We start from the raw sequence: 25,078 nt of genomic DNA on the forward strand, positions 1-25,078 counted from the left end.
TGCCTCTTCAACCTGTTTCCTGTTTTATCATGTGACACGGAGCAGTCATGTGACTATCAACTTACCTTACAGGAAGAGTGAGATGTTGCAGCTCCGGGGGAAAAAACCAGGAAGTAGAGAGGGCAGTCTGCGCCTGCAACAACAATACTGACACTGAGCAAGCTGAAGGTTTATGTCTACAGGTAGGAGACCGTCGCTTTCATGATTTTATAACAGCTTTTTAAAAATCCTGATGAGAGATATTGGCCAAGTATTACAGTATGTTTGTTCAAGTGTTCAGAGCTGCTTCAGTAAACGTTTTTCTCTAACCAATATCTAAAAAAGTCAAGTAGTAACAACACACATGAGGGTGGTGGTGGTGCTCAATAAAGAGCTGCTAAATAAGTCATCAATCTCACCCATTTTAATTCTATCTACAAAGCTGTGTTTCCCACGGTGACCCAGGGGTTGTTTTAGGAACAATTTAAACATCATACCCCGGCCGTACACACACACACACACACACACACACACACACACACACACACACACACTATAAATAATCCAAAAATAAAAATATTCTCATTGACAGGTCACTCCCGGGGCTTTGCTACCATCGCTGCCTTTACAACTAGTTACCAAGATGATGTATGAAAAAGTAGCTGTAAAGTTTTCTTTGAATTATGAAGCTAACTTTGCTAACAGCTTCGCACCAGAAGTCAGATGGAGTCAGATGCAGTCAGGTTGCTGATCAGGGTGCCGCTCTGCTGCTCGTGTTCGTCGGATCCACCCGTCGCTCCTCCGCAGTCAAAATATGCTCACTTTTGGTCACTGGTTGCAAAAATTCCAGGATGCCGACGGCCAAAATGCCCAATTTAGGGCATTTTGGCCCCGATAGGTGTCCCGATGAAAACGTCCTAATCTTTGGTTTCTAGATGAAATTAGATAAGATTAGATTTAATTGGCTGTATGTGGTAGAGACCAAACTTATTCGCTGGGTGCCGTGTGTCTACAACGCCTATAGCTAGGCCAACATTAGCCTAGCTATAATGCTAACCGTCGCTACAGGCTACACAGGCCCAGGAAAAGAGCTTTGTTCCTGTTTCTGAAGGCTACATGGTTCCTCTGACCCATCATGACTGCCCCAGAAGAGTTTTGAGTAGGGTATCTTTAATTTGTACATGTGCACGTTCTTGTTTTAGAAATGAGGACCTTAGCAGTAACTGCGCTCCTTGCCCTGGTTTCACTGACTGTGGCCCTTGACAACGGATTACTGAAGACTCCACCAATGGGATGGATGGCCTGGGAACGCTTCCGATGTGATACTGACTGTAAAGAAGACCCAGAGAACTGCATCAGGTATCAATTACCCTGGATATTCTTAGCAAATATATAAATAATCAATGTTTCCCCTACAATTTTATAGTCATGGCAGTTTCAATGGAACCCCCTTCTAGGCCAAAATAAAATGCCAAACTGCCAAAAATTGCCAAATATTAGGGATGCACCGATACCATGCAGGTATCAGGTACTGTACTCATGACCTCATACTCGTGTTCATAAACATAAATTAATTCCCTAACATTTCATTTCGTGTGCCTTTAGTAAAAGATTTGAAAAGCAACCAAGTTTGCTTCATAGGCCAAAACGTGTGGTGCACACTAGGGCCACTAGAGGGTGCTGTAGCTAGCCTTCTCTCACAGAGCTACTTCACTTTATCTAAAGTAATTTGCATAATCCCCCCCTCCCTCACCTCTAGATACAAAGCAGTGAATTAAAGCTAACACCATTCCATCCACACTGGGATGAGTTACCATACACTGTCTACTATGTGAACGTAGGAAATCTGACATATAAATGTGATATATAAACATCTGGGCTCCATCGTGTCCACAGCGAGGCTCTGTTCAGGGACATGGCTGACCGGCTGGCTGAGGATGGCTGGAAGGAGCTGGGTTATGAGTACGTCATCATAGACGACTGCTGGATGTCTATGCTGAGAGACGAACACGGGAGACTGCAGCCTGAACCCTCCAGGTTGGTTTGCACGTTTAGCATGTCTGTGTTGCATCAATGCTCATTGCTGTGCAGCCGTTTGTATTGAAAGACATATCCAAAACAATCCACTGTGATATGGGGAAGGATTAAAAGGCGATAATGGGCCCGTTGGAGATGAGCCAGACCTGCAAAGGATTGATCACCAGTGGTTGCTTCACATAAGACACAACTAGAATTGGGCTATTGTGGAGTCTAAACCAGATATAAGAGTAAATGCAGCCTGTTTATCTGAAACATCTCTAAACACAGAGGTCATGTTTGAATTAGGTTCCCAGGGGGCATTGCAAAGCTGGCAAGGTATATCCATGACCGTGGACTGAAGCTGGGCATCTACGCAGACATGGGCACTAGCACATGTATGGGATTCCCCGGCACCACGCTGGATAAAATCGAGATCGATGCCCAGACCTTTGCCAGCTGGGGGGTAGACTACCTGAAGTTTGACGGCTGCTCCTCAAATCCTGTAGAGCAAATGTTGGGTAAGAGCATGCAAACCTACTGAATGACATGGAATGAAGTCAATGTACAGAAATTAGTACCACAAGAGATGATGGACGAGCCATAACAAGTGCTTCCTTGTGTCCCACAGGTTACCCTCTGATGTCCAAGGCCTTGAATGCGACGGGCAGACCTATGGCCTACTCCTGTAGCTGGCCTGTCTATATCGGAGGGCTTCCTCCTAGCGTGAGTGTCATCCCCTCATCACGGTTGAAATCAAGCCGTTTGCTCACTGGGACTTGGTAGGAATGTGCCATTATTCTGAAACTGTTTTGTTCATACCCTCAAAGTCTGCTTCCCCATGTCCTACCAGGTGAACTACACTTTGCTGGGTGATATTTGCCACCTGTGGAGGAATTACTATGACATCCAGGACTCGTGGGACAGTGTACGAGGCATCGTTGAGTGGTTCTCCGTTAACCAGGATGATCTGCAGCCGGCTGCACGGCCCGGACAATGGAACGACCCCGACATGGTACGATGGATTTGTCTTCACGGTTCAATTAACGGATTAAAGATCATGCTGAAGTCGTCAGTCCTCAAGACCACATGCAAATAACTTTCAAAATGCTTTCAAAGGCCCGTTACCGTACAATCACTCACCTTTTAATGCTTCTCATCTCCCCTCAGCTCATCATCGGGAACTTTGGCCTGAGTGTGGACCAGGCTCGCTCTCAGATGGCTCTGTGGGCGATAATGGCCGCACCGCTCATCATGTCGAATGACCTTCGAAACCTGGACAACAGCGCCAGGGCCATCCTGCAAAATAAAATGATCCTTGCCATAAACCAGGACCCCATGGGAATCCAGGGAAGACGCCTGTTGAAGGTCATCATCAGTATTGAGGCATTCGTTTAGTTACGGTGAACGTTAATACACTCATGTGAATGGAAGTAGGAGAATATGTGTTTTTTTTAATGCAGTTTTTATTGTGTGTGTGTGTTTGCACAGGAGAAGAGCCATATTGATGTTTACTGGAGGCCTCTGTCAAATGCAGCCAGTGCCCTGGTGTTCCAAAGTCAACGGACAGACATGCCCTACCTTTACCACACCTCTCTGGCTAAACTCAACTACGATGCTGGCAACTATGAGGTTTGTTCACCCTCTGTAGCATCTTTGTTTAACCACAGAATTAATCAACAATTCCATCATTTATATCAAGTCAAAAATGGCTTCCTCAAATATTTCCTGCGTAATATCTTTGAGCCTGAAATGAAAAAAAAAAAACTATTCTAAGATGTGAACTTTATCTCTTGAAATTATGATATTTTATAGCCTTGACAGTCAATGTATTCATTTAAAAAATCATAAGACTTTGTTTAAATGTAGCTTTAATATATATAATAATAGAGTATCTAGTGTTGAATTTTCAGTAAGGATATAATTCAGATTCCAAATAATAAATTAAATTTTAAATTATGCTATACAGATTCAGTCTTTCAATGCAATCATTCAAGTTGAGCAATTCAAATTTGAATACAAATAATTCAGATAAATCTTCTAGTGCTCTATTTATCTATCTATTCTAGTTCATTGATGGTAAGCTGATGGTTAAATGTAGCTACTGTTATGAAATGTTTAAACATTAAAGTTACTTTCTTTCTTTTAGGCCTATGACGTGTTTACTGGCTCGACGGTGACGGGGTTGAACGCCACCACAGAGTTGACGTTCTCAATCAATCCCTCGGGTGTTGTCATGTGGTACATCTACCCACAGCAACGGTCCAAACAGATGGAGATGCTCCACTACCAGCACAGGAAAGCTGCACAATTCACATTCCACCAGGCCCAAGCTAAAGCTGGCCATCGCACTGTGTTATAACTGTGGAAAAAAAACTGTTCATTTTTATAGAATCTAGACCGGCTCAGTCAAAGCCACGTCAACTTGACTAATTGTTGTTCTACTGCACTGATTCATTAAAGCATTGCCCTGCTTCATGAAACCAAACCTAACCATTTTGTGTGTGTTGAGATCTATTTTTAGAGCTCCCTGCTCCTTCAGTTTGATAAAACCTTGATTATTACTACTACTTTGTCCTTGTTTGTGATGACTGTGTCAAAATTTAGTTAAAACGGTGACACAATTAATATATAAAATCATGGTGGAAGTAACTGCAGCATAGCCTGCTTTCACATTGCATGGGCGAGGACATTTCTGAGGTGAATTGTATTAAAGCCAAAGAAATAAACACCACCCCGCAACGACCAACCCCACAATGCACAATATTTATAACATGTAGAGATTAAACAACAAAGATAGCAAAGTATGTTTAGTCAGTATGTTTTGTCACTTTACATCATCACACGTCAATACACATTTTAACAAGTAACTTTACATTATGAAAATGTCTAACTCCAACAGACACTTTTTTACATAACAAAGATAAAACAGATAAAACTTTGATACAAAATCTTAAAAACGTTTCAACAAACTCAAGATTCTGCAGAAATCTCTAAAACTTTGGACGAATAAATCTTGAGGTACCTTATCCATCCGAATGTTCATTCATTCACCGTTTATAAAACTGTCGCTGGCATTGTTTTCTGTTGTAAAAGTGACAGAATGAATCAAATGTGATTCTGATGTGTGTGTTCAGTGTTTCAGTAAACAGCCTCGTCCATGTTTTCGTCACTGTCTCCTCCGAACTCCTCCCCGTTATCAAAATACGACATGATGTAATCCGTCTCCTGCAGACAGGAAAAAGGGAAAATGCATCCCACATATGGTTTGTTAAGCCTTAATACATATCACAAAAATACAATTCATAAAATAACGTGACAGAACTCGTCATTACTGACTTGTTAAGGTGGATGTCTGATTTGACTCAGCCTTGTTAAGGTGGACCTTTGATTTGATTCAGACTTGTTAAGGTGGACATCTGACTTTATTCACTTGTTAAGGTGGACGTACGAGTTGCTTCAGACTTGTTAAGGTGGACGTCTGAGTTGATTCAGACTTGTTAAGGCGGACATCTGACTTGATTCAGACTTGTTAAGGTGGACGTCCAAGTTGATTCAGACGTAGGTGGATCACTGAGTTGATCCAGACTTGTTAAGGTGGACCGCAGAGTTAATTCAGAGGTGTAAATGTGATTTCATTTAGACTTGTTAAGGTGGACCTCTGAGTTGATTCAGAACTGTTAAGGGGGACTTCTGTGTTATTTGATACTTGTTAAGGTGATTTGTAAATGTCTGACCTCCTCAAACTCTTCCTCGTCGTACTCCTCCTCTCCTTCCGCCTCCTCTTCCTCCTGTTTCTTCTTCTTCTCCTCCCCCTCCTCCTCCTCGGAGCTCTGCTGCTCCTCCTTCTTCTGCAGAGTCTGACACAAAAAACAAACACAGAGAAGAAGCAAATGGTTGTTCAGACCAATCAGACAATTCTAAGTTCTAAAGGGACTCAAGTGACTCGTAAACTTGGATCGATATCATTGACATCGGGATTCACCAGCAGCAGCAGCAGCAGAGAGCGCACTGAGACTGAGACAAAAAACAAGTTTCGAGATAACTTCTTCTTGTTCTTACAAATTAAAAGTGTGAGAATGGCGCCGAAGAAAAACCACGCTGACACTGACTCTAAATTGGACTTATTGATCGAAAGCATGGAGGCAATGAAGGAAGAGCTGGTGAAGCTGGTGAAGCTGGTGAAGAATGAAGGCAAGAGGATTGAAGCTGAAGAGCGGCTGATGGCGGAGCTGAAAGACATGAAGACAGACATGAAAGACATGAAGAAAAAGATGGAACCTCTCCAAAAGTTGATGGCTGAAGTCAAACAACTCCCGGAGGAGGTTGCGGAGAAAGACGAATTGATAAAGGAGCTGGGGAACAGAGTGGAGGAGCTGGACCAACAGGGTAAACTGAATGAAGTGATTGTGACTGGCCTCAAAATCAAGCCTCCAAGTTATGCAAAGGCGGTTGCGGCTGCGGCCTCGGAGCCGGATGAATCTGAGATTAAATCTGTGGAGATGCAGGTGGCCGCGTTCCTGACTGGCAAAGACATCGAGGTGAACTTCAACAACGTCGAGGTATGTCACCTCTTACCCCGAAGGAGAGAGTCTGCAACTCGAGCTGTTGTGCTGAGATTCACCAACAGAAAATTCAAGACTGCACTGCTGAGGCAGGGCAGGAAGCTCAAAGGCTCGGACGTCTACATCAACGAGAACCTCACCAAAAAGAACGCAGACATCGCCAGAAGAGCTCGTCAACTGAGGAAGGATGGCAAGATACAACACACCTGGACGGCAAACTGCAGAATCTACATCAAAACACAGGGAGCATCAGCAGAAGACGTCAAAGTAATCCAGATCAGGAGTAAGGATGAGCTGGAGAAATACGATAACTAAGGTATGGCTCACAATCACTCCAAAACTACAGCACAGCAAAGTTCAACGGTTCTTAGACGGACTGAAAGACTGATGGGAATATCTGAAAGGATTGCTGAGCAGGGAAGTGTGGAGCAGAAACATGGATTAATGAAGACAAAGGCACAGAGTTTTTCCTGGGTGGATATAATCTTGTATGCATCAACAGGAGGAACAAACGTGCAGGTGGAGTGGCCTTATTCATTGACAGTAACACCAAGTATGAGACAGTACAAAATATGTCAAAAGCTGTGGATCATTTGTTGGAATGTGTGACAATTGAAATCTGTGTAACGAAAGGTAAAAAATATAGTTATAAGCTGTGTTTACAGAGACTCAAAAATAGAAGACTTCAATGAATGTGTGGGTGAGATATTCTCTGACTCAAGCCAGAAGAGAGTTTTTTATCTGTGGTGACTTTAATATTGACTTGATGAACCCAAAACAAAACACGGAAATCGATGAGTTCACTAACATGATGTATACGATGGGCTTACAACCCCTCATCACACGCCCTAGCAGGATCACTACACACAGTGCTACTCTGATTGATAATGTCTTTACTAACGTTACTGACACAACAAGTGGACTCATGATAAATGATATAAGTGACCACCTACCCATCTTTGCTATCTATGACTGCAAATTTACTGTGGGCCAACCTCCGAATAAAAACTTATACATAAGGGTCAGAACTGAAGAAGGAATGAATACGCTGAAAAATGAGCTACTGAGAATAATGTTTACAATGAAACAGATGTGAATGATGCATATGATTCCTTTTTGCAAATATTTAAAACACTGTACGACAGACACTGCCCTGTGAAAAGGAGACACCCGAAGCGGAACAAGGAGCAGAAACCTTGGCTTACGAAAACATTGATAAACGCCTGCAGGAAAAAAAATCCTCTGTACAGACAGTTCATTAAATCTAGGACGGCTCAGTCAGAAGTGAGATACAAACGATATAGAAATAAATTAAACACTATTCTTAATGAACGCAAGAAAGAATATTACAGCAATTTACTTGCAGAAAACATGGAGTACACAAAAAAATGATGGGATATTCTAAACAATGTGACTAATAATAAAAGTAAAAAACCAAACTACCCTCCCTACTTCAAGATAAACAGCACGCAGGAGGATAACCCGGAGGTCATAGCAAATAGTTTCAACCAATTCTTTGTAAACATCGGGCCGGAGTTAGCGAATAACATCCCTGAGTCATCCTTGCCTTGGAGTCATTTTGATAAGGATGGAGACAGAAATCCCAGCTCAATGTTTCTCACACCAGTGAAGGACACAGAGATAAGACACCTGGTCAACTTATGCGTTGCCAAAACCTCTACTGACGCCGACGACCTGGACATGAGATTAATCAAATAAATAATAATAATTAAAAAAAATAAAAAAAAGGGGGGGGGCTCCCACACCATCTCAACAACTAGTAGCTACACTAGACTTTTATTTTTATCTTTATTTTTCATTTTTCTTTTTTCTCTTTTCCTTCGGACCTTGTTACACGATGAGACTGCTGCTCAATCGTGATGAATAAATATGGACACGTGTGCAGACACACACGTAATCTGTATGCACTGGACTTCAGCTCTCTGTACCACCTACTGCTGTAACATGTTATGTCAAATGTCACAAGAAAAAGGAAAAGTTATGTCAAGTGAAAAATGCAGTGTTAAGAAAAGATTATGATGACGATTTTCTCCTGTGGGTAATGGGGGCGGGACCAGATAAGCCTTGGCTTCTCCCGCTTTCCCTTTCGGCCATGTGTATTTTACTATGTGAACAAAGATGTGTGATGATGATTTAACAGACATGCCCGAAATAAACAAATAAACAATAAACAAGAAGCCTGTTAGACTTTTTACATAAAGACATTTCCACTATAACTTGAAGCATAAAATGTCACCAGAATGCAGGAAATTAAGTCTCTGACCCTCAAGATTTTCTGGCTGGAGAACCCAGACGGATATTAAAGGATCATTAGACAGGTTGAATGACAGAGATTTAAGGATCATTCCACAGATTGATAGAGTTAAAGGATCAGTAGACGGATTAGAACTCTGCTCTCTAATTGGCGGACGGGGCTCACCTCCAGTTTGAGAAGCACTTCCTCTTTCTCTTTAACTTTTTTCTTCTTCTGACTTGATTTCAGTTTTTCAGCGCGACTGGCTGCTGTTGAGACACCTGACAGACACAGAGCAGTACATCAATGCAGAGTACTCTTATGAGTATCGACTGAGTACTGAGTGTACTGCGTGTACTCACCATTTTTTGAAGATTTCTTCACTCTAAGCTCTTTTGGGAACATTTTCCAGTCTGAAACGTGAACAGGAACATTGCAGTCATGATTGCTGATGACAGAAATAAAGATGATGTGTATGATTATTGATAACAGAGGGTCTGACCTGGAGTCCAGTCCGTCATTACGTCCGTCTGCTCGCTGCTATGATATTTATCAGAGTATCTCTCCACATCTGGACAGGACACATGCAGGAAGAATACCTTAACAATAAAACTAACAGTCGACTAATAACGTTTGTTGATTGATCAGCTGAATCAGGACCAGAGGCCTGTACTTTGAAAAGAGTTCAACACAGCCAGGGTATATGTCGTCAGCTGGTGGCGCTATGACTATGAATCGATATGGGCAGGTAGATGTCTTAAGGTCTGAACTCTCATTCAGCAAGTGAAATCTGGGGCAGATTGGACAAAGTAAAGTTGAGTTACAGCAACTTTCTGTTTCATGTTTTGGGCAAAATTGACCACCGGAATTTTTTTCTTGGGGGCACCCTCAAGCATTTTTATGACCCTCAAGCCCAATACCCATTCTAATTCTAGTCAGATGTATCAGCTCTAGATGGTCAGTGATATTATAAGTCATTAATATACACATTCAGTGATTTATTTAGTTTAAACGGTTCCTTTTAGTCTAATTATGACTTGACCTTCTTCTTATTAGTGTTATTATTTCCTAGAATTAAATCTGAAGTTACCTCAATAACCGCAAATTCTGCTTCTTAGCAAACTGGTGTGTGTGTGTGTGTGTGTGTGTGTGTGTGTGTGACCTCTCTGTGCAGCAGCTGGTTGAATGAAGAAGGGCAGACTCTTCATGGCTCCTCTGAACTCCTGTTTGAGAGCTAACAGATACTCTGCCTCCTCTCCAACAGTCAGGGGGAGGGGCTTGTGCTCCATCACCTGAACACACACACACACAAAGTCCCTGAGTCCCCAACTATCACAACATTATTTCAATACTGAAGGAAACTTAAACATTCTCAGTAAGAGTAACTCTATGTTCATTAACGACATATTAATGTCTAGATGGTGTTATTTAGACTGTAGATAGATAGATGCACTTCATTAATCCCAAACTGGGGAATTATGTATCATTACTATTATTTGATGGAGCATCTACAATGTTAGCATAGCCTAGCTAGTTTTAAAAGCTGTGTGCTTGTCTTGCAGACAGACCTAACAAAGCATTAAAGCAATTAAATAACAGTTAAACAGTTTATTTAGCCCATCATCCAGCTGTGGAAAAACCACCAGATGTGTGTCTTGTTAGTGCCAGCTTGGTGAAATTCACAGAGTACCTCTGGATGATGTTATGAGCCCAGACAGGATGGTGTTCCACAACATCTACAAAGCAGCAATAGTGATTATTTCACTATATAAACCTGTCTACATAGAGGTAAGCCCCGCCTCCTCTTTAGCTTCACGTTTAGCCGTGTTTAGCTTCACACATCATTATTCACACTGTATCATGTCTCACAGGAAACAGAGGTGTAGGTTGCTGGATGGATGGAGGTAAACTGTCTCCTCTGTTGATGCCGACCGCCTCCACACTGAAACTCATCAGTCTCCGACCCCGTCCACTACCTCGACCCGCCATGACCACCTGGACCGGGTCAGACTGGACTGGGTTGGGCTGGACCTGGTCTTGTCGGAGTGGATCTAGTGGCTCCGCAGCTCGCTGGGAGAAAAAACTGGATGCAGACAGAAGAGAGAAAATAATACAAACTTTGTTGAGGGAAACATTTTCTTTAGTTCATTGAAATTAAACAGCAAAACAAGAAACATGGAAAACAGATGTGGAAACACACACAAATGTACACAAATACTGCTACTAAAAACACACATTACACAACATTTTAGACTTCACAAGGGTTTTAATATACATCATATATTAATAAAAGTATATTCATATCGGTTCACTTAGGTACCTGTCTTTACCCGCCGTCTATTTATCTAGTCTTCATAGCTGCCATTATAATTTTCCTCTGGACTTAAGTGTTTTCATTGGAGTCCAATGACAACAAACGACTCTTTATTGAGAATGTGACCATAGCATGAAGAAGAAATCGCGTTTAATAACCGCCAAGGTTCTTTACTGCAGGTTGTAAGAGCCTGCGAACACTAATTAACGCTCCAGCGCTCTGATTCAACGAGCTACGTTAGCTGGTTATAACGAGCTACGTTAGCTGGTTATAACGAGCTACGTTACCTGGTTATAACGAGCTACGTTACCTGGTTATAACTAGTTACGTTACCTGGTTATAACTAGTTACGTTAGCTGGTTATGCTAGCTAAGTTAACAGTTACCTTCAGTCTTTATGTTTCGGAAGTTCAACCCCCTTCTTCTACTTCTTTTTCTGGCGCTCCGCAGAGTTAAAAAGCGGGTCATTCCGCAGACACAACATGTTTGTTTACATCCACCGCTACGCCATAGCTTCTTCTTTTCTTATTCTTTTTCTGCTTCTTGTTCTCCTTGTTGTTCTTGTTCTTCTTTCTTCTACTTCGTCTTCTTCTCCTCCTCCTCCTCCTCCACCTTCTTCTTCTTCTTGGTTTAGTTTGGGCGCGTTATCGCCACCTGTCGTCAGGAGGTTGTTACAGACAAAATAACAGGAAGCTCCACTGAACAACGTTTGTCTGACAGCTTTAGCTGCTTCCCGTCCAGGTAAAAACCACGTATCGCAAGATGTATTGGTGTTTAATGTTTGTGATGAACCGAAGGTTGATTATTGTCTTTATTTGTTAACGGAATTCTCCTCCTTCTTTAGCTAAATAATTTCTTTAAAAAGCCTCTTGGATCAGCTGGAATCACAAAGCTGACAACAGGAGATATGTGGTTGTCAGTCTGCTAGAACAAGAGTTCCCAAACAGCCATATTTTAATTTATTACGTGTACATTATGATGGCAAATATCCAAAATCATACATACAGCTTCTCAATCTATTTTCCGTAGTTTTTCTTAATTATGAATAACCAGTCTTCTGTTATAAAATTCAACATATTAACAGTAAACATATGTTTTAGGTCTGTCAGACGATTACAAATTTGAATCAGATTAATCACAGGGTTGCTCTGAATTAATCACGATTCATCACAATTAAGTACTATTTGTAAATATACCTGTAAAAATTCCCATTCTCTCTGTATATTGTTGTGGGAAGGCGATTATGCACCAGAAATCAGTGACGGAGTGGGTAGGGATTAGTTTGGAAAAGGCCCATTATCATCCAGCAGCTCCTCAGCTGTGACCTCTGACCCCTGTCTATCTGGCCCCACCCCCTCTCGGAGGCCGGCCCCCCCATGGTCAGTCTCTGTGGAGTCAGTTTGAATCAGATCTCCAGGACTTCAGCATCTCCAGCCCGCATCAGTCTTCCAGGATCTAATATTCTACATTAAAAATATATATAAAAAGAAGAGCTGAACGAGAATTAAAAAGAAGAGGAGCTTTTATTTTTATATTTCTGTAGGAGCAGCTGATGGTTTTTTTTTCTGATGATTTGGATTTAAACTGAACAAACATGAAGATGATGCTGATGCTGATGATGGGTCTCTTATGCTCAGGTCTGATATATTTATCTTCTATTCTATGAAAATAAACACAGGATGTTTACTATATTTTTTATTATTTATGCATTAATAGGAAATAAACAGAAGGTAGTTTCTCATTTCTAAGTTTACAAAAATATTTCACATTTCACAGGATTGAATGAAGCATAAGCTCTGTATATATATATAAAGTTACACAGTATAGTAATAATAATTATTATGATAAAAAATACTTATATTGTGTTTCACCATTCATATTTACAAAATGTGAAATTCTTTATATATAGTAGTATATATAGTTTCTAAGCCTGCAGATTACTGATAAAAGAGAGGAAGTTAATGTTAGTGAAAACATGTGTGAACCAATATAAATGATTATTAATGTTAAACACATGAACCATTGAATTACTTTCTTCTATTTTTGTATTATTTGTTGTTTTCTATGAGTTTTCTATGGGTTTTGTTGTGAAGAAGAAGACACTCACTCTGAATATTCATCAGCCTCATTTTCATAGAGATGGCCAGTGTGTGTGTGTGTGTGTGTGTGTGTGTGTGTGTGTGTGTGTGTGTGTGTGTGTGTGTGTGCGTGTGTGTGTGTGTGTGTGTGTGTGTGTGTGTGTGTGTGTGTGTGTGTGTGTGTGTGTGTGTGTGTGTGTGCTTTGCTCTTGAACTTGAGCTGAAATCAAGTTACAAAGAGGAGCCACTTCACTGTGTTTGTGTGTGCGCTCTAATGTGTCAGTCTCTTATTCTTGTAAGGACTAGTCCAAGTTTGAATGATAATAATTGAATCGTAGTTAATAACTTAATTTCTTTTAACAAAAAAGTAGAATTTAAAAGAGTGTGTTAACCCTTTAACACACAGGACTGTCTGGTCCTGATGCCTTCATTGACCTGTCTGAGGGTTTAATGCACCCTGGGTTCAGTTAAAGTTGGTCCTCACAGATATAGAAGGATGACAGGATGAGCCTTATATGGTTCCTTGGGAACTTGAGGCAGCTTCAGCTCATCCAAATAACTTGATTTAACAAATCAAGAACTGAACTTATCTGTTTGCAGCGACATTACCCAGAGTTCCCTGCTGCCGTCTGTCTGATCTTAATTTCTGTTTGCAACGTTTTCTTCTCTGAAAACAAGAGAAACCAGGTTAATAGAATCCAGTTTAATTGTTTCTGATTCTCCTGCAGACATTTGTCTTCTTCTGCATTTTTAACATGCTGAGTAGCTGTCAGATAAACTCAGGGCACCGACTGAGTCCCTCGTTGAAAAAAGGCACCTCAACAGGAGAAAAATGAGCCTGAATCTCAAGTCCCCAAAAAAGTTTGTACTGAAACAGTCCAGAGAGACGACAGTCACACGTTTCTATAGAATCATAAAACAGGAAGTCACAGCAGCAGAACGTCAGGAGGACCAGGACAATACTGGTTCTGGTATTCTGGTTCTGGAGTTCTTGTTCTGGTTTTCTGCTTCTTGTCTTCTAGTTCTGGGGTTCCAGTTCTAGTGTTCTAGTTCTGGGCTTCTAATTCTTGTGTTCTTGTCTTCCAGTTCTGTGGTTCTCGTTATTATTATTATGTATCAGGAAGTGACTCAGCAGTTTCTTAATTGGCTCTAATTAGACAATGAAAACCAATTGAGAGACATCAGTCCTGCTGTGTGTGTGTGTGTGTGTGTGTGTGTGTGTGTGTGTGTGTGTGTGTGTGTGTGTGTGTGTGTATGTGTGTGTGCGTGTATAGTTGGGGGGCTTGGATGAAAACCGATGAAGTTCATGGTCAAATTCAGACGACCACAATAGAGAATGGGGTTGGGGGTTTTGGGGGTTTTGGGGGTTTTGGGGGGGGGGGCACAATTTCAGATCTGAACCGAGACTCTCATGACCTGCAGGACTGAGGTCACCGTCTGCAGGGTGTGAGGGATATTTTAGGGGATTTGGGGGTCAGGTTGTGGGGGGGGGCGGAGGTCTGTCTGCTCCAGTGTTTTAAATGACCCCCCCTCCCCCAGTATAATGAGGACCCAGATGGGAGGCGGGTTGGTTTAATCCTGAACGTGGAGTCAGAGACACGAGTTCAGTTCACACAGAACGATGAAAGATTCATCATCAGCTGATCCGAAACATGATGTCCTCATGTCGGTCCGTCAGTCCCCATGTCTCCGTCCTCATGTCTCTGTCCTCATGTCGGTCTGTCTGTCTTCATGTCTCTGTCCTCATGTCTCTGTCCCCATGTCTGTCTCTCCTCATGTCTCTGTCCCCATGTCTCTTTCCTCATGTCTGTCTGTCTGTCTTCATGTCTCTGTCCCCTATCTATTTACTCATGTCTGTCTCTCCTCATGTCTCTGTCCGTGTATCTGTCTGTCGGTCCCCATGTCCCTGTCATCATGTCTTCTCAGCAGAAGAATAAAGAAACACGTTTATATTATATTTATATTTAGAGACGAGTCAAACTGGAAACTCAGAGATGTTTAATTCAAGGTCTCTGTATCACATATAGACATATAGATATAAAGACATATAGACATATAGATATAAAGACATATAGACATATAGATATAAAGACATATAGACATATAGACATATAGTCATAGACGTCCAATAAAGTTGAAGTTGACCTGAACTTGGGCAGGAATAACTGCAAAACAGGAAACAGAAAAGGTGTAAAGTTGGTCGAGTCGAGCTGAAGTTGAGCAGCTGCAGGCCGGGGGCCGATTCAGTGTGTTTGTGGTGTTTTGGGGGGTACAATGGGGGTCTGTTGTGTCTGGTTCCTCACTTGAGTCATTATTGTTGTCATTAATGCTATACAAGGGGGAGGGTGGGGGAGGTTTATGGGTGACAGAGGGTCCAGACGTCACGGTGAATCCTGCTGCCGACCGTCGTCTCGTTTCTCCTCCCACAGCTTCATCTGAAAGACCAGCTGGGGTCAGGACCAGATTTCAAAGGGGATTTCAAGTTTCATAGTACAATTAAATGTTAATCAAACATTTAGTTTCTTTAAACACAGAAACATCTTCATCTTCAACTTGAGTCAAAAACTTTCCTGGTGCAGGACTTTATTACTCAGTCACATGGGGTCTGGTCCTGACTCTGGTCCTGACTCTGGTCCTGCCTGTTCCTGACTCCTTTTGATTCTGGTCCTGACTCCTCCAGCTAGTAAAGTTAAACCAATAATTATGAATAATCGCTTTATCAAATCATTTTTAAATTTTAAAATCAAATCAAATAATTATAATTTGTGTTATTGCTCATCAACAGCTTCATCATCATCATCATCATCATCATCATCATCATCATCATCATCATCATCATCATCATCATCATCATCATCATCCAACTATCAGTGAGTATTTTCTGTTTCTTTTAAATTTTGATGTTAAAACAAATCAAAACTTTCTGATAAAATGTATCAGAAACTGTAGTTACACAAACTATTTTATGACTGATTTAATGACTTAAATAAAATAAAATAATAAATAATATGGAATAAATACACCAGTAAATGAAGACATTTTTTCAGTATTTCTGTTTCAAACAGCTGATATTAATCTCACAGTTGAATTACTTACTATTTCAAACACATTTATTGATTACTGTTTATCTCAGTCCAGAAACACCTGAACTCACCTGTGATCCACTCGCCCGTCAGACTCATCTTTATCCATCACTTTACGTTACATTGAATTGAATCACCAACGTGAGAGAGTGAGGTCACTGATGTGTTTCTCTCTCTTGGCCTCCTCCTCCGCAGGTGTGGGTGGAGCCTCGGAGCTGGCCTTCCTTACAGAGCCCAGTGATGTCATTGCAGCGAGGGACCGCCCCCTGATGCTGGACTGTCAGGTGGAGGGGGAGGGGCCTATCTCCATCACCTGGAGACGGAACGGTGTCCCTGTGGAGACGGGCGTCAAGGCGGCGGTGCTCGGTAACGGCACGCTGCTCATAAAGAACTTCTCGAAGAGACGGGAGAGCAACGAGACGGACGCCGGCGAGTATGACTGCGCGGCTCAGAACCGCTACGGCATGCTGATCAGCCGCAAGGCCCGGGTTCAGCTCGCAAGTGAGTCACGTGACCTCTAGGGAACAGAACATGTTAATAACATACAGAGGAGCAAAAACGAAAGCATCACAACATTCCACTAAACTCTTGATTTTGTATTGTGGATCACTGCTAAAAACTAATCTAAAAACACAAAAAACACATAAAGAACATGAGAAAACATAATACAGAGAGCATGTATTCATAATTGAACTTGCCATCTCCCCCCAACCCAGCCCTTTCCAAGTTCCTGTCCCACCCAGAGTCTGTGGCGGTGAATGAAGGGGGCGTAGCCAGACTCACATGTCAGGTAAACGGGATCCCAGAAGCCAACATCACCTGGCAGAGAGACGGACGCCCACTCAGCATAGAGGACCCCAGGTACCTAATATATTAACTTAATATATAATTAGCATGTGCTTCATGTATAATTAACATGTGCTTAATGTCCATTTAAATTGTATTTAATATATGTACTTAATATATAATTAGCATGTACTTTATGTATAATTGACATGTAATGGCCATTTAAATTGTATTTAATATATGAACTTAATATATAATTAGCCTAATACCTAATGTATTTAATTTGTACTTAATACATGAACTGAACATATAATTAACATGTACTTAATGTCTAATAATCTTGTACTTTGTGGTTCAGGTACACTCTGCTGCCCAACGGTGTGCTGCAGATCACCGGCCTTCGGCGAACAGACAGCGGTTTGTTCCGCTGCGTTGCCACCAACATCGCCAACACTCGATACAGCCACGAGGCCCAGCTGACTGTCACCGGTAAGTCCAGACTGAGGTCAAAGCCGGACCACAGTGAAGCTGAGGGCGGAATAACCCCACAGTGAATGCTACGTGTCTCTTTTCTAGTCTTTTTCCACCATTGGAAGCGTTTTAAAGTCATGTTCACATTCACACACACTCATGATGGCAGAGGCTGCCATACAACGTGCCAACTGCCCTTCAGGATCTAATCTACCTCACACTCATTCACACAATGGTGCAGTCTTCAGGGCAATCTAATCCCTCCCAAAGACACTTTGCCATGCTAACTGGAGGGGTCGTGGTTCAAACCAGCGTAGATGTACCCGTCACCTTCATGACTATGTCCGTCTCCATGCGTGTTGCTGATGATGTTTTCTGGTTTCCGGCACAGTTGCAGCATCCAGGATCTACCGAGAGCCCGTCATCCTGTCCGGTCCCCAGAACCTCACGATCAACGTCCACCAGACCGCCGTATTGGAGTGCATCGCCACAGGAAACCCCAGGCCCATCGTGTCCTGGAGTCGCCTCGGTAACCAAAACACCAGACTTCCTTAAAATAAAGCTTCACTTTTCAGTTACTGACAACCTGTTCTCACTATCAATGCTTCAAATACCGACAAACGTGTGTTGGTATTGATTTTAATCCTATTAATATCAATAATCTCCCAACGTAACGTTACAAATCTTGGAGAGACAAAATCAATGAGAACTGAGAACGTGGTTAAAGTGGTAACCAAGGTAACATGATATCCCTGTGTCCGTGTGTCAGATGGCCGGTCCATCGGCGTGGAGGGCATCCAGGTGTTGGGGACAGGTAACCTGATGATCTCCGACGCGACGCTGAAGCATTCAGGAGTTTACGTGTGTTCAGCAAACAGACCAGGAAGTAGATCCAGAAGGACTGCACTCGGACGCCTCGTAGTACAAGGTACTTCATAATACTTCATAATAATTCATAATACTTTGTCTCTGTCACTTTACTATATAGCAAAGCACAGCTGTCCTCATGAATATAGAAAATAATGCAACTTTAACGTGTTTCTCCATCTTCAGAAACAATCAACGAGCAGTTTTTTTTGTTTCGTTTTCTCATAAAAATCACCTTTAAGTTATTTTTATCATCATATTTAAAAGGAAATTCTGATGATGAATGATTTATTGCTAAAGAAGGTACGTGAATATCGAGAGAACATCAACAACTATATATGACATAATAAAGTATAACATAAAGCATGACGCTCATGCTTTATGAAATATATAACATACTGGTTCCACCACCGTTCATGATTCTTTCAGTAGCAGCATGCTTTTATTGTGAAAAACCTTTCCTGCAGAGTCTGTTTGACTGATGAACTTGAACTCATCATATCGAGCGTGTCACATGAAGACACCAACCTTTGACCTCTGCCCTCCCCCTCCCCCTCTCAGTGAAGGGGTCAGTAGACAAAGACCTCCAGCTTCAGTGGAGGACAAAGAGAGAAAACAAGAAAATCCTAATGTTACTACAATTGATAGTAATAATAGGAATAACAACCACAATAGCAACAACAAGAATAATAACAATTTGATTATTGTTTGACAAAAAAAGAAAACGTATTTTTGTATGTAAAAACTTAAAATAATAATGAGAAAATGTCTAAGCCTGCAGATTTAAAATAAAAACAGAGCTTTATTAATGTTGTAAAACAAACCATCTTAACATAATACAACGAAATATAATAAATAACTACATAATTACACAATTAGAATAATAACAACAAAAACAACAAAACATGTAGGCTAGTTGTGTCTGTCAGCAGGTTTGAAAAGGCATGGCTCACATAAGAAGTCAGAGACATTATTTCTCTTTTGATTCATTTTTTAATTTTTAAATGTTCTCTGGGTAACAATGTATCATCATATTACACATATTTGGAACATTCAGGAACATTTAACAACCTTTATAGACATTGATATGTTTACTATAAAACTATTATTTAGAAACCTTTAGAAACAAAAAGAAACCTTTGATAACATTTCTATTGAAATGGTGCAGATCCTCAGTGTTGAGCAGAAGAATAAGTCTGAGAAGAATAATTAGAGTCAGTGAAGAATCACCTCTGACCTCCATCACAGCAGCCTTCAGCAGTAAATTATCCTCCTCCTCCTCTGGATCAGGTTCAGGTTCAGGTTCAGGCCTCCTCTGGGGCTCCAGCACTCTCCAGTCCCCCTCCATCTAAACGCTGATCTGAATTCTTGAAATTAAATAATTCACACGAGTCCATCATGGTTTTAAAAGATGTTTCAACCTGAGGAGATTTGTTTTATTGTGAAAGGAAGCAGGAAACAGGAAGCAGATGATGGTCAATGACAGAAACATTAACTTATTATCAGATATTTTCAGCTGCATATAAACACAAACTCTATTTCTGGGTGTGTTTGTTTCATCTGCTGCTGCCCACAGACAGACGGGGTGGGGGGGGTTGGGTGCGGGGGTCAGAGGTCACAGGCTCATTGTGTGTGTGTATTTCCCACACTGAGAGCTTCATTAGAATAATTATTAGCATGTGAAGAGTTCCACTTCACAATGAGGACTTTATTCACTCAGAAACTCCGTCTGTCACACAAATATCAACACCATTTATAAATATTTATCAACATTTAAATAGTAGTGAAATGCTTATAAACATTTCAATATATAGGAATATTGAAGAACCAGAACAACTTTCACTTAACTAACTCTAATAAATGACATAATTCAACATGCTAAGAGAATAAAGTGACAAATAATCAACAAAAAGAGATTCAAATCATTTCAAGAAAGTTATCATTGAAATATTATTTGTCGTGTCTTGAATTACATGTTTGTTTGTTTTTCTAGTTTTATCGTTCCACATTAAATTAAAACAGAAACCATTTGTTTGGTGAGAAACTCAAACTGTGTGTTTTGCTCTTGAACTTGAGTCAGACAGTGTGTGAAAGGATGTCGTCACCCCCACAAATCAACCTCATCTGCTAATGTCAACCCCTGACCCCTGTATGCAGAGTAGAAGAGGGCGGTCCTTCACAAGGTTATTTGGGGTGACAGAGACACAATATGTGTATATGGTCTTCCCGTTACCGTGGAGACGGACTGGTCGGACCCGAGACAGCACCTGCCTGTCTGCTGGAGAGGGGTCAGAGATCATAGTGGTGTTCAAACACAAAGACACGTTCAAGTTCACACAGTGTTTTCATTATTTCAACATTTTCTTCTGTGTTCAGCCCATGAAATAATAAACAAACATCCGAAGAGATTACTGGAGAAATAACTTTTATTTTTGGGCCTTTATAGTAATTAAGTCATTTTATATATATCATTTTTTTAACAGATATTAGAGAAAAATATGTATAAACATTTCAATATTTAGGGATATTAACATACTTTCAATAATTTTAATGAACATTTAAACATATAGGAATATTTGAGAACCTTTTAACATATTTATAAATATTTAGAGAACATTTTTATTTTGAAAATGAACATTCAGGAACATGAATGATGATCATGATAATAATGATGATCCTCCTCCTCCTGTGTGTCTGCAGCGCCTCCAGAGTTCGTGCAGTGGCCTCAGTCCATCTCCAGACCAGCAGGGGGCAGCGCTGTCTTCAGCTGCACAGCATCTGGTGCTCCGGAGCCGCACCTCATCTGGCTGAAGAACGGAAAGCTGCTGGCTCCCACTGGCAACGTCAAACTCACCAACGGAAACACGTAAGAAAAACAACACACACACACACACACACACACACACACACACACACACACACACACACACACACACAGATAATCAAACCTGGTCTGCTCCGTGTCACGCTTCAGGACTCTGGCCATCACCCGTATCGCACCCGAGGACGAGGCCATCTACCAGTGCATCGCAGAGAACAGCGCCGGCACCAACCAGGCCAGCGCCCGCCTCGCCATCAGCCAGGGCCCCGAGCTGCCTGAGGCCCCCACTGGCCTCCAGGCAACGACCCTCAGCTCCAGCAGCCTGCAGCTGGTCTGGGAACAGCCGACGGAGCACATCAGCCAGCAGATTATAGGATACGTCCTGCACATCAGGCGACTGGGGGGTAAGGGACCGAGAGGAGATCATGTAACCTACATTTCATATCCCATCTCCCCTCTGATTTCTAACCTCTGACCCGTGACCTCATCAGAACCAGACAGTGCAGAGCTGCAGGAGGCCGTCAGTAAGACCACCTTCAGGCACGACTTCAACAACCTAGAGGCAGCCACCACTTACTCCATCTACCTGAAGGCCTACTCTGCAATGGGAGGAAGCCAGCAGTCCAGCACCATAACCGCTACCACACAGGGCGGCGGTAGGTCCACCTTAAAAACACTGTCCACCTTAATTACTGTCCACCATAAACACTGTCCACCTTTAATAGAGTTGAATTGAAAAACACTTTTTTTAATCCTTTTAGATCACACCCATCATATTGTAACAATGTTTTTTCTTCATGGAAATGCTAATGGAACCACATCTCTTTCTGTCCCTCAGTTCCCAGTTCTTGCAGTTTCTTCACGAAGGTCCTGAACCAGACGGCCATGCAGGTTTACTGGGAGCTGCCTAGTAAGCCGGGGAAGCTGGAGGGCTTCAGACTGGAGTACCACAAAGTTTCCAGCCCAGGCGTCCAGGGGCAGGAGACCTTCCCAGCACACATCAACACCCACACCATCTCCCACCTGGGTCAGTGAAAGGAACAGTACAACAATGAACACCTAGTTAGCCTGTAAGCTAGTTATCCCACCAGGCCTGCAGTCAGCTAGTTCAGTAAACAGGACTTTAGAGGTGCTTTCAGTCAAACAATTAGCTCCTAAGCTAACTGACAAAAGTCTACTTTCTATATTTCTGACCAATGAACTACTACAAGGCGCTGTACCTCAACATTTAGCTGTCAGAACATTGGCTACCTTAACAGCTTACATAATTATGCTAACATTTAGCTGATATCAACAAGCTATGAGTGTGCTAGCTAGCTAGGTTTCCTGTGTTTAACTGTTCTTCTTCCTGCAGAGCCGGCAGCCGTTTATGAGATCGTACTGGTGCCGTTTAACGGGAATGGAGACGGTCCAGCCAACCGCCGCCTCGTGTCTCTGGCTGACGGAGGAAACACTGAAGGAGGTAGGGACATCAATGTGACCTCTGACCTCTCTGTGACCTCTGGAACCAATGGAGCCGGGTTAACTGAATGTGCGTTGTTTCCATCAGCTGGCCCAAGCTGTAACTGTGATCACTCTCACGGCTCCATGTCCACTCTGCTGGTCGGCGTTCACAGCGGCCTCGCCTGCATCCTTTGCTGCCTGCTCCTCGTCCTGCTGGGATACAGACGCAGGTAAGACCTTCATCATTCACCATCATCGCCATCATCATCGCCACCCGATGACGTCACCATGCTCACTCTGTGTCGGGGTTCAGTTTCTTCTGCAGGAAGTCACCGAGCTGGGAGACTCCGCCCACTCTCAACGCTGTCAGAGGTGCTAAAGGTCACACGTCTGAGAGCATCGAGCTGAGCCAGGTAACACCCACACAGCGTTGTACTTCTATACTTGTGAGGACCCTCACTGACATCATGCCTTCCCTCACATCTAACCTCCATCTAATTAAAGGACTAACTCTTTTAACTGAACCTGAACCTGAGTCTTATACCAGGTCTGAACCCTCAGACATCTGAAGGTCTGTCCCAAAAGTGAGGACCGGACAAAACTGGTGAGAAAGAAAGTGAGAAAAAAAAAAAAAAACCTCTGGCGTGGTAGTTTTAATGAGGGTTTTATTGACACCTACCTCCCATTAGGACCTGTCACCTACCCAGGTATCTATGACAACCGCAGTGTTTCCATGATGATAAGACCTACATGCTGATGCTGTAGTCCCAGTTATTCTTAATTATCACGTCTTCACATGGGTTTTCCTCCACTTTCCTCCCACCACCAAATCATGTATTCTACCTGCTAGAAGGGAAGCGGATGCAGAAAAAATGGAGAAAGTCAGAGGTTCATACCTGAGTGGTCGAGGCCTGGGCTTCCAACCAAATGGAAATATATAGATTTACACATCTAACAATTATTTTGTTGTAATTTTCTTTAAAGGAATTTGATATAAAAATGTACACCCAACATGGCATGACATAGTATTTTTTTCTAATATTTTTTTTTTGTCTGCTTCGCCCACAGAGATGTGACTCCGCCCCTCCTCCAGTGATGGTCATGGTTGAACCACCTACACCTGTTCAACCCAGCACAGGCCCCAGATAAAACACCACACCCACTGCTTCTCCTCCTCCTCCTCCTCCTCTCCTTGCTCCTCCTCCTGAACTCCAGATTGTGTTCGCCTCCTCTCCTCCTGACAGCCTTACAGCCACTCCAGCCTTTATGAATGACTGAGATTAGAGTTTATCTTTGAAATTATTGAGATACGAGAGGATGAGAAACTTGAAGCCAGTGATCACATGACACCGGCTTTTTCCTGTTGAAACCAAAAGCTTTTTTCTTCAGTTTGGGGTCATTTTCAGTTTGCCACCGTCGGTGCCAAGTTTCCTAAGACGATGAGGCCTTCCACCAGTCTGCCCAGAGTCCGGGTCCTCAGAGGGGTTCAGTGTTGTTAGCTGGTCCTCTGAGGCCCAGAGCCAAAGGGATGTATTATTTCTCTGGTCAGCAGGTGACAGTAGAAGTCTCTCCTCTGCACTGCTTTAGCCTTTTAATGTTTGTTTGTCTCACCAAGTTCGCCTCAGGTCAGGATGTAGAGGAAGCCAACAGTCAGCTGGTTGTTCTCCTCCCTCCCTCCGTCCCTCCCTCCCTTCCTCCCTCCCTCCTCTGACTCCCCCACCTAACTCTTTACCTCCAAAGAGAGCTACCTTGTGCTCAACACCAAATGCCTGAAATACAGGCAACCGTCCCCGGCTGCTGGTCAAGCTAACCTACCTCAAAACCAAAAGCCTCCTCTGAGGCCGCCTAGCCTTTTTCTACCATTTTTTTTTACCAATGCCAATGGCCTGTGTCACCCAGAAACTGTTTGAATGTTGCTCGCCTGAACCCTCCAACGACAAAGCCTCAAAGACAAGCTGGCGGAGGGAAACCAGAGAAGCTATGACCTTGTGCTTGTTTGACTCGTGACTTCCTGTCTGACTCCAGCAGCTTCCTCCAGTGATGCTTCCCAGGCCCAAAGACCTGTTTCAGATTTTAACTTCTGAGGACCCAACTCTACATCTGAGTAACAGAGTTAATAATAGAGTTTCTAGTAATGGAGTTTCTTTAATGTCCAACAAACTGCTCCAGAAGTCCAGAATATTTAAAGTCCATAAACCTTCTAAAAGTTGTAGGTTAGAGTGCATCCACTTCCCAAGTTCTCAGCTTCCCCAAAGTCTGAGGGACCACTACAAAGGTCAGGCCTTCAACAGTCCAAAAACCTGATCCAGGTCCTCCACTGTCAGTCAATGATCTGCTGAACCGTTTGGACCCTGAAGGTCACTGGAGATGTTAGAAGATGAGCTCCAGACGAGACATTTGAT

At 42.4% G+C, this 25,078-nt stretch overlaps 3 protein-coding genes across 3 annotated transcripts; 2 read left to right on the top strand and 1 right to left on the bottom strand.

Moving 5' to 3' along the window:
- The first annotated feature begins 35 nt into the window (after positions 1-35).
- Positions 36-4,559, top strand: LOC311025000 (alpha-N-acetylgalactosaminidase-like). Its single transcript, XM_084027656.1, has 9 exons — positions 36-182; positions 1,182-1,338; positions 1,876-2,016; positions 2,305-2,516; positions 2,627-2,721; positions 2,849-3,010; positions 3,166-3,363; positions 3,487-3,627; positions 4,145-4,559. The coding sequence occupies exons 1-9, from the start codon at positions 173-175 to the stop codon at positions 4,355-4,357; spliced, it is 1,329 nt and encodes a 442-aa protein (XP_083883782.1). The 5' UTR covers positions 36-172; the 3' UTR covers positions 4,358-4,559.
- A 188-nt stretch (positions 4,560-4,747) lies between these two features.
- On the bottom strand, positions 4,748-11,734 carry LOC311025001 (DNA-directed RNA polymerase III subunit RPC7-like). Its single transcript, XM_084027657.1, has 8 exons — positions 11,514-11,734; positions 10,684-10,897; positions 9,977-10,106; positions 9,317-9,385; positions 9,177-9,227; positions 9,001-9,095; positions 5,733-5,855; positions 4,748-5,223 (listed from the first exon to the last, which is right to left on the bottom strand). The coding sequence occupies exons 2-8, from the start codon at positions 10,801-10,803 to the stop codon at positions 5,137-5,139; spliced, it is 675 nt and encodes a 224-aa protein (XP_083883783.1). The 5' UTR covers positions 10,804-10,897; positions 11,514-11,734; the 3' UTR covers positions 4,748-5,136.
- A 4,755-nt stretch (positions 11,735-16,489) lies between these two features.
- LOC311024373 (immunoglobulin superfamily DCC subclass member 3-like) lies at positions 16,490-23,986 on the top strand. Its single transcript, XM_084026746.1, has 13 exons — positions 16,490-16,789; positions 17,005-17,149; positions 17,433-17,563; positions 17,937-18,074; positions 18,315-18,473; positions 21,113-21,278; positions 21,387-21,637; positions 21,725-21,889; positions 22,072-22,260; positions 22,588-22,695; positions 22,783-22,906; positions 22,990-23,089; positions 23,745-23,986. The coding sequence occupies exons 1-13, from the start codon at positions 16,558-16,560 to the stop codon at positions 23,823-23,825; spliced, it is 1,989 nt and encodes a 662-aa protein (XP_083882872.1). The 5' UTR covers positions 16,490-16,557; the 3' UTR covers positions 23,826-23,986.
- Positions 23,987-25,078: the final 1,092 nt, after the last annotated feature.

This window comes from Eutrigla gurnardus, assembly GCF_963514095.1.
Source record: "Eutrigla gurnardus genome assembly, chromosome: 14".
Taxonomy (NCBI): domain Eukaryota; kingdom Metazoa; phylum Chordata; class Actinopteri; order Perciformes; family Triglidae; genus Eutrigla; species Eutrigla gurnardus.